The sequence below is a fragment of the Acanthochromis polyacanthus genome, chromosome 6, assembly GCF_021347895.1.
Source record: "Acanthochromis polyacanthus isolate Apoly-LR-REF ecotype Palm Island chromosome 6, KAUST_Apoly_ChrSc, whole genome shotgun sequence".
NCBI lineage: Eukaryota > Metazoa > Chordata > Actinopteri > Pomacentridae > Acanthochromis > Acanthochromis polyacanthus.
This window is the reverse complement of record NC_067118.1, coordinates 5,891,263-5,900,566: the sequence shown is the minus strand read 5'-3', so window position 1 is coordinate 5,900,566 and position 9,304 is coordinate 5,891,263. Positions and strand designations below refer to the sequence as shown.

Here is a 9,304-nt window from a genome sequence, read left to right as displayed (position 1 = left end):
CTTAAGCTACTAATGGCAATTACAGTATGAATCAAGAATAAAGATAAAAGTAGATCTTATTTTAGACTGTATTTTCTGTTTTTCAGTTCCTGATTTGGAGGAGATCTACACTGACATCTCAGAGGTCAGTAAATATAAGACCCCTGAACTTCATTAGAGTTTGTGAAAGCAGCTCATTGACACAAACTGAACTCTTCTTCATTTTCTTCCTGCAGATCAACCGAGTGTACGAGGAGATCTGAGATACAGACAGACAGTGCAGTTCTTCTGTGAAAATAACAAATTAGACTGAATTAGACAACAAAAAGTCACTTTTTAATTCCTAGGCAGAAAGGTTTTATGTGTTACAGTTGGAAAATGTCATATTTAAACCATTTTTAAAGAGTTTTTATCCCTGATATGTAAATTAATTAGGCAAAAATCAGTCCATAAATAACATTGTAGAGTCTTAACCCAAGTAGACAGGACTCATTGTGAATGAACCTGTTATTGTTCAGTTGACCAGTGAAACAAATAATAATTCTGCTTCACTGCACAGAAAATATGTAGCAGGCTGTGTTTAAAGAGTGAAATACTTCACTTTTACAAGCTTTTTTTGAGCTGAAATGCATCTTTTTGAGTAACTATGATGAATATCTGTCATACAATGGGAATATGAACCCAAGCAGCAGGCAAACGCAGGAAGGTAAGGTAAATAAGGTTTTAATAAGGAAACAAAACAGAAACTTAAATAAGGAAGCAGGTGGGAAACAGCAGAGAATTTAACTAAATAACCAACTAATCTAACAGAAAACGGACCTGAAGGCAGCGGTTAAACACAACATAAAACTAGGTTAAATCAAAAGGGGAAGGAGGCTTACTGAGTCCAGTCCAGAGTCGTATGAGACAGAGTCCAAGGGGAAAACAGAGTCCGGGGAATGACGTGCAGCAAAGGAGAGCAGAGTGAAGCGGATGCAGGACACGAGAGTAGCAGGGAGGGTGAATCAATGAACCGGCAGCGTGTTGTGCCGAGAAGCCAGCTTAAATGCTGCAGTGATTGTCTATAGAGTTCAGCTGTGGCTTCTCAGCTGAGCTTCTCCTCAGCTGAGCTTAATTAGCAGGATCAGGGGCTGGCACATGAGGAGGGTGACAGTACCCCCCCCTCTCAAGGTGCGCCTCCTGGCGCACCCAGGACCGATCGGGGTACCTGCGGGTAACCCCGGAACAGGCAGGGATTGGCAGGAGGGACCGCTCCAGGGGCGGCCAAAGGGACGGACGGGCTGGGACCGGGCGGGTGGGGGGGAGAAAATCAGGGAATAGTCCAGGGGCTAAATAGGCTGGAGTCGGGCAGGTTGACGAGACCGTTTCAAAGGACGGCCCGGATGCAGGACAGGTTGGGGCTGGACCGGCAGTAGAGAGCCTGACCAACGGAGGTCCTCCGGCGGCCGGGCTGGGAACCGGCAGGAGGCACGACGGGACCCTTCTGGAGGCCGGGCTGGGAACCGGCAGGAGGCACGACGGGACCCTTCTGGAGGCCGGGCTGGGAACCGGCAGGAGGCACGACGGGGACCTTCCTCCGGGGGTCGAGCCGGTGGCCAGGCTGGAAACCGGCGATGAGGGAACCCCTCCGGGGGTCGGGCCGGTGGCCGGGCTGGAAACCGGCAGCAGAATCGGCGGAACCCCTCCGGGGGCCGGGCTGGGAACCGGCCGCAGAATCGGCGGAACCCCTCCGGGGGCCGGGCTGGGGGCCGGACTGGAAACCGGCGACGGTGGAACCCCTCTGGGGGCCGGGCAGGTGGCTGGACTGGAAACCGGCGACGGTGGGACCCCTCCGGGGGCGGAACTGGAACCGGGGACTGGACTAGGCATGAAGTGGACTGGACAGTTAGCTGAACTGGACTGGAGGGACTGAATAACCAACAGGACAGGACGGGAACAACTAACTGTACTGGACTGGACTGGACTGGACTGAAACTGAACTAAACTTGAGTCTAACAGGAAGGACTGGAGGGTCAGGAGGGACAGGAAGGACAGACTGGACTGGAGGGACTGACTGAACTAGAGGGTCAGGAGGGACAGGAAGGACAGACTGAACTAGAGGGTCAGGAGGGACAGGAAGGACAGACTGAACTAGAGGGTCAGGAGGGACAGGAAGGACAGACTGAACAGGAGGGACAGGAAGGACAGACTGGACTGGAGGGACAGACTGAACAGGAGGGTCAGGAAGGACTGACTGAACTGGAGGGACAGGAAGGACAGACTGGACTGGAGGGACAGACTGAACTAGAGGGTCAGGAGGGACAGGAAGGACAGACTGAACTCGAGGGTCAGGAGGGACAGGAAGGACAGACTGGACTGGAGGGACAGACTGAACAGGAGGGTCAGGAAGGACTGACTGAACCAGAGGGTCAGGAAGGACTGATTGAACCAGAGGGACAAGAGGGACTGACTGAACGAGAGGGACAAGAGGGACTGACTGAACCAGAGGGACAAGAGGGACTGACTGAACCAGAGGGACAAGAGGGACTGACTGAACCAGAGGGACAAGAGGGACTGACTGAACCAGAGGGACAGGAGGAGCTGACTGAACCGGAAGAACTGACTGGACAGGAAGAACTGACTGGACAGGAAGAACTGGAGGGACTGACTGGACAGGAGGAACTGGAGGGACTGACTGGACAGGAGGAACTGGAGGGACTGACTGGACAGGAAGGACCGACAGAGCCAGAGGAACAGGAGGGACTGACAGAGCCAGAGGAACAGGAGGGACTGGAGGAACTGACTGAACCAGAGGGACAGGCTGGAGAGACAACACAGGGGAGACCACTCCTGCATGGGAACCATACGGTGTTAATTTGGTCCCTGCAGGAGGACCACTCGATGTCAAAGTGGTATTGAGTCTCAATAGATGTTGGGGAGAAGTGCTGGACCTCCTCGAGGCTGGCGGGGAGGAGCTATGCTCCCATATGGCTGCCGAGGAGATATTACGCCCCTTCAAGGGCTCAGGGAAGGCGGAACGCCTCGGCAAGGGCTCGGGGGAGGCGGAATGCCTCGGCAAGGGCTCGGGGGAGGCGGGGCGCCTCGGCAAGGACACGGAGGAGGCGGGGCGCCTCGGCAAGGACACGGAGGAGGCGGGGCGCCTCGGCAAGGACACGGGGAAGGCGGGGCGCCTCGGCAAGGACACGGGGAAGGCGGGGCGCCTCATCAAGGATTCGGGGAAGGCGGGGCGCCTCATCAAGGATTCGGGGGAGGCGGGGCGCCTCATCAAGGACGCAGGCGGAGCCTCTGGCTCCTGAAGCGCTGCAGGCGGAGCCTCTGGCTCCTGAAGCGCTGCAGGCGGAGCCCCTGGCTCCTGAAGCGCTGCAGGCGGAGCCCCTGGCTCCTGAAGCGCTGCAGGCGGAGCCCCTGGCTCCTGCAAAGCCGCGGTGGGAGCCTGTAGCTTCTTCAGCGCTGCATCAAGAGCCTTTATCTTCTCTCGCGCAGAAATGAGAGAAGCGTTGAGCTCTTCTAAGACTGCCAGGTCCGCAAGGGCAGAAGACGGGCCGATGGGCCCCTCAAGGACAGGAGGCGGGGCTATGGGCCCCACAGGAACCGGAGAGAGGGAAACGGCACAGGGCCTCTCCTCAGCCAGGGGAGAAACGACTCGGGGCCTCTCCTCAGCGGGGAGTAAGGCAGCACAGGGCTTCTTCTTGGCCGGGAGTGAGGCGGTGTCGACCTGCCTGGGAATAGTGGCAGCGTTGACCAGCTCAAAAGGCGAGGTGGCATCTGGCTCCTCTAACTCAGCGGGCGAGGTAAAACAAAACTCCTCCAGCTCCGCTGGTGAGGCGGCGCAGAGCTCCTCAGGGACAGGAGCCTGGGGGCTTCGTCTCTTTCTATGGCCGCGCCTACGGCGACCATTTTTGTAGGTGGCAGACTCTACGGTTAGTGGGGACCCAGGAACGGGGAAACTATCAAGGGAAGGGAGGCTCCTGAGGTAAGACAGAATCTCTCTGGTTTCAAAAAAGTTTTTCGGGGGGGCTATGGCGACGGAAACGCCTGCTGGGTTCAGATATGGCCGGTTCATTCTGTCGTGCAATGGGAATATGAACCCAAGCAGCAGGCAAACGCAGGAAGGTAAGGTAAATAAGGTTTTAATAAGGAAACAAAACAGAAACTTAAATAAGGAAGCAGGTGGGAAACAGCAGAGAATTTAACTAAATAACCAACTAATCTAACAGAAAACGGACCTGAAGGCAGCGGTTAAACACAACATAAAACTAGGTTAAATCAAAAGGGGAAGGAGGCTTACTGAGTCCAGTCCAGAGTCGTATGAGAAACGGCACAGGGCCTCTCCTCAGCCAGGGGAGAAACGACTCGGGGCCTCTCCTCAGCGGGGAGTAAGGCAGCACAGGGCTTCTTCTTGGCCGGGAGTGAGGCGGTGTCGACCTGCCTGGGAATAGTGGCAGCGTTGACCAGCTCAAAAGGCGAGGTGGCATCTGGCTCCTCTAACTCAGCGGGCGAGGTAAAACAAAACTCCTCCAGCTCCGCTGGTGAGGCGGCGCAGAGCTCCTCAGGGACAGGAGCCTGGGGGCTTCGTCTCTTTCTATGGCCGCGCCTACGGCGACCATTTTTGTAGGTGGCAGACTCTACGGTTAGTGGGGACCCAGGAACGGGGAAACTATCAAGGGAAGGGAGGCTCCTGAGGTAAGACAGAATCTCTCTGGTTTCAAAAAAGTTTTTCGGGGGGGCTATGGCGACGGAAACGCCTGCTGGGTTCAGATATGGCCGGTTCATTCTGTCGTGCAATGGGAATATGAACCCAAGCAGCAGGCAAACGCAGGAAGGTAAGGTAAATAAGGTTTTAATAAGGAAACAAAACAGAAACTTAAATAAGGAAGCAGGTGGGAAACAGCAGAGAATTTAACTAAATAACCAACTAATCTAACAGAAAACGGACCTGAAGGCAGCGGTTAAACACAACATAAAACTAGGTTAAATCAAAAGGGGAAGGAGGCTTACTGAGTCCAGTCCAGAGTCGTATGAGACAGAGTCCAAGGGGAAAACAGAGTCCGGGGAATGACGTGCAGCAAAGGAGAGCAGAGTGAAGCGGATGCAGGACACGAGAGTAGCAGGGAGGGTGAATCAATGAACCGGCAGCGTGTTGTGCCGAGAAGCCAGCTTAAATGCTGCAGTGATTGTCTATAGAGTTCAGCTGTGGCTCCTCAGCTGAGCTTAATTAGCAGGATCAGGGGCTGGCACATGAGGAGTGTGACAATATCTGCATTGACTAGGATTGTTTTAGGCTAAACACACATCGTGATTGTTTTCTAATGGGCAAAAAGCAAAAAGCTAACTCGGCCATAAGTAATAGTAAAGCAGCAAACTAAAGGGGTTGGCTGAAATTGCTATTATACCTCTATTGTGCTTATATAATATTATTTGTGAATTTAGTAAAGAATTAAAATGTTATTTCAGGGTTTTATTTAGACATGGATGTACATACAGTCATGAAAAAAATATTAGACCACCCTTGTTTTCTTTAATCACTTGTTCATTCTAATGTCTGGTACCACGAAAGGTACATTACCTGAAGAATACAATGAACATGACAAAAAATGCAGCTGATTCCATAATACTTTATGTCCTATCTGGTATACTTCAGCTTTATTGTATTCCCAGGATATGCAAGAGAACATTTCATGTTATCAGCAGCACTGCACATGAAAAGGGTTAGGCTCCTAGAGTGGTTTCCTGCTGACATTCAAGCCATAGCACAACCCAGAAGTTGTCAGCTCTCATATAATGCCTAAAACTAAAGAATTGTGTGAAGCCACAAAGACAGCCATCTTGGCACTGCTGGAAATTGGCAAAAGTGAGAGACAGGTAGCAAAAAAACTGAAGATCTCCAAGACACACCAAGAAAAAACAAGCCCAACATGGTTCTACCAAACTGCTAGCTGGTCGCAGCAGGAAACCTCTTTCTACCCACCAGATGACCGTCATTCATCCGTTCATGTGTCAGGAATCGTCATCAGACCTCCAGGGACCTTAAAAATGAGTGGACACTGTGGAGAAATGTGACTTGTTGAGCAAGGACAATTGGAAAGTGACTTCTTGAAGCTGATCTGAAGTCACATTAGACAGGAAGAAGTCCTTCATCAAGGAAAGTTCTCTGTCTTTCCTTGATGAAGGACTTCTTCCTGCCCGGTTACTGTTTGCTGGGGATCACAAGGATTGGACTGTTGATGATTGGGCTAAGGTCCTCTTCAAGGATGAATCCAATTTTCAGTTCATGCCCACTCCAGTCAACTTAGTTGTTAGGAGGAAGCCTGGAGAAGCTACAAACCAGACTGTCTGGCCCTACAGTAAAACATGGGGGTGGATTAGTGACCATCAGGGGATATTTCAGTCTGAATGGAACAGGGCAAATGAACCAGGTCATGTACTGGACTACTCTAGAAAATAGTCTTCTTCCATCAGCTGGAAAACTCTTTCCTGCCCCAAATGACTGAATGTTACAACAAGACAAGGTCAGTTAAAGCCTGGATGGAGAACCAGAACACTGGAACCATGCCTTGGCTGCTCAATCACCAGATCAAAGTCCAACTGAAAACCTGTGGAAAATCATCAAACTCAAAATGGAGAACCACAAGCCCAAAAACAAAGCAGATTAGTTAGAATTAGTGCAACAGGAATGGTCTGCTGTGATCTGAAGCTGGTGGAGAGCACGACAAAACGCATGGCTGCAGTCATCAGAAAGAGTGGCTATGATTCAGTACTAACTACTGTGTGCATCATGGGTTGAAAACAGACAGAAAAGAAAACATGGAATCCTAAAAGCTGTTTTTGGAAGAACAATGCCATAGCTGATGATGGAAGAACTGAAGTGCTTTTGGTTATTATCAAGAAAACCATGAAAATGTCTGATATCAGCTCTTACATTAAACTCTTATCAGCTATTTCTGTTGTTATCATTATATTTGTCCAAACAAATGGACCTTTAGTTGTACCAGGCCATTAAAATGAACAATCAATTAATGAAAACAAGAGTGGTCTCATCATTTTTTCCATGACTGTATATAGCATGTACATTATTTAACCATACTGTATAACCTCCACTTCTAACTTGTAGACCGTGTTCAGGTTGTGGTCTGCTTTTTTTGTGCCACTTTCCCAGCATTTATTTATTTCACTTTCAAAAAACGTCAATGTGTAGATTTTTACAGCATCTGGTTGTGAAACTGAACACTATATACATTGGATGACAGCCTCTGTAGACAGATTCACTTCTATGTATATATAAAACGCAAATTCTAATTTCAGGAAAATGCAACATTTGTTTTTATTGAATTATACTGGAACTTGTTGATAAATGTTAGCCTATATTCAATTTCTGTCAACACCGTCAGTTCTTCATCAACTCCGTCAGATGAAGACTTTGCTAATTTTTGAAAGAAAATGTTCATTCTTTCTTCAGTTTATGTTGTTCATGTAATAAAGGACCATCTGATCTGCATCCTCTTATGTCTTAATTATTTGAGGAATTGCTTGTTATAGTATTAAAATTAAAAATTGATTTTTGAAAATTGAGATATTTAGAAATCTGACTTTTCAGAAAAGTGTAAAATCACAACTTAAGTTCAGATGATGTTTTTTTTAATTACATATTAGAGTAACTAAACCCTATTACAACTTAATTCAGAACTTCAGATTCTTGTTCAACTGAAAGAATTAAAATTGTACACTTCTTAGTGTGTCTGATGAAGTTGACACAAATCAAGTTCGAAAGGGAAACGTTTATTTTTCAGAAAATAGTTTTTTAAGAACCAGGGGCCTCATTCATAAAACATTGCGTAGGATCCATACTAAAGTTTGCGTACGCCGAAAATACGAAAAGGGCGTATGCCCCTCGCCCCTGATTTATAAAACTTTGCGGAAGCACAGCTGCATGCAATTTCTTGATAAATCACACACCAGCTGGAAGATTGCACAGGTGGATCCACCTCACATTCCGCCCACAACACACCCACATTTTACCATGAATGGTCAATGCAAAGTAACTCATGAATGTATCTGTATATAAATAAGCTGCTGATCCACAGCATTTCACACAGCGCCCCCTGCAGTCTTTTCACTGCTGTGCGTCAGGATGAATGAATCATGTGTTGACCCAGGCCACCCTGCCACTAAATTTGTTATAATCATGTCCGATGTACAAATAATTTGCACACTGATTGAATGTGCATTTTTTCGGTTCACATAGAGAAATTCATTTTCACTCGGGAGTTGTGGTGTGAAGCATGTGTGCCTGTGTGCCAGTGGTTGGACGCTCATCCCATTCGGCCGCATATGGATAAATAAACAAAATTCTTTACTTTTTTTTTTGCCTTTTTACTGTGATAGTTGCAGTGAAGAGTGACAGGAAATGGGGAGAAGAGTCTGGGGAAGACATGCATAAAAGTGCCGCGGGCAGGAACCGAACCCGATCCACTGCGTCGGAGACCACCCCTACAAATGGATGAGCCATACAGGCGCCGGGTGATCAGTAAACAAAATTATTTAATAAAGATCACCGCACCGGTCCCAGATACCGGCCCTTCGGTCAAACGACCGAATGAAATAACGTTCAATCCGCTCCTGTTAATATATGAACATAGTTCTGCAAATACAGTCGTCAGCCGAATGGCGCACTATATGAACATCTACAACAATGAGGGTTTATGATTATCCGGCTCTACAAGTCTAATATGTGATAACAATAAAAGTTTGAGATCAGTCTGGTTTCAATTCGCCACTTCATCCTCCGGCACTGCCGTTCCCTCTGTCTCCAAAATGTGCTTAAGCAAGCATCAAAGTTGGCGCACCGGTGCACACATTCTCACGCCAAGTTTTTTTTAGAAATCACAACGAACACAGCGTACGCCACTTTCTACGCAAAGTTTGTGATTTACGCCCTGTTTTGTGCGTAAAGAAGCATCAAGAATCAAGGTTGGTGCGCCGGTGCGCACATTCTCACGCCAAGTTTGTTTTTATAAATCACAACCTTTGCAGCTGTTTTGTGCGTACGCAAGCTTTATAAATGAGGCCCCTGTTCCTTTACTTGGTTTAATAGCTGAGACTTTTCTTTACAGAAATATATAACTCTAAATAAGACAGTGTGGATGTTAAAAAAATTATTTTTGAAACCTGTTTTGTTCCAACTCTCAAGAATGAGTGATTTATATTTCAACTGGTTGATGTTTGAACATTGTTTCACTTCCATCTCAAGTTTATTACACAGTAGTGCCTCATTTATTATAGGACTAAAGCTTTTCATTGTTGTCCTGTATTTTGGTACTCTAAAATT

General features: G+C 47.9%; 1 protein-coding gene across 1 annotated transcript; it reads left to right on the top strand.

Annotated features, from left to right (window-relative positions):
• The first annotated feature begins 1,116 nt into the window (after positions 1 to 1,116).
• LOC127534478 (collagen alpha-1(I) chain-like) lies at positions 1,117 to 2,877 on the top strand. Its single transcript, XM_051949714.1, has 3 exons — positions 1,117 to 1,182; positions 1,352 to 1,799; positions 1,982 to 2,877. Exons 1-3 carry the CDS (start codon positions 1,117 to 1,119, stop codon positions 2,875 to 2,877), a joined length of 1,410 nt encoding a protein of 469 aa, XP_051805674.1.
• The last annotated feature ends 6,427 nt before the right edge of the window (positions 2,878 to 9,304 follow it).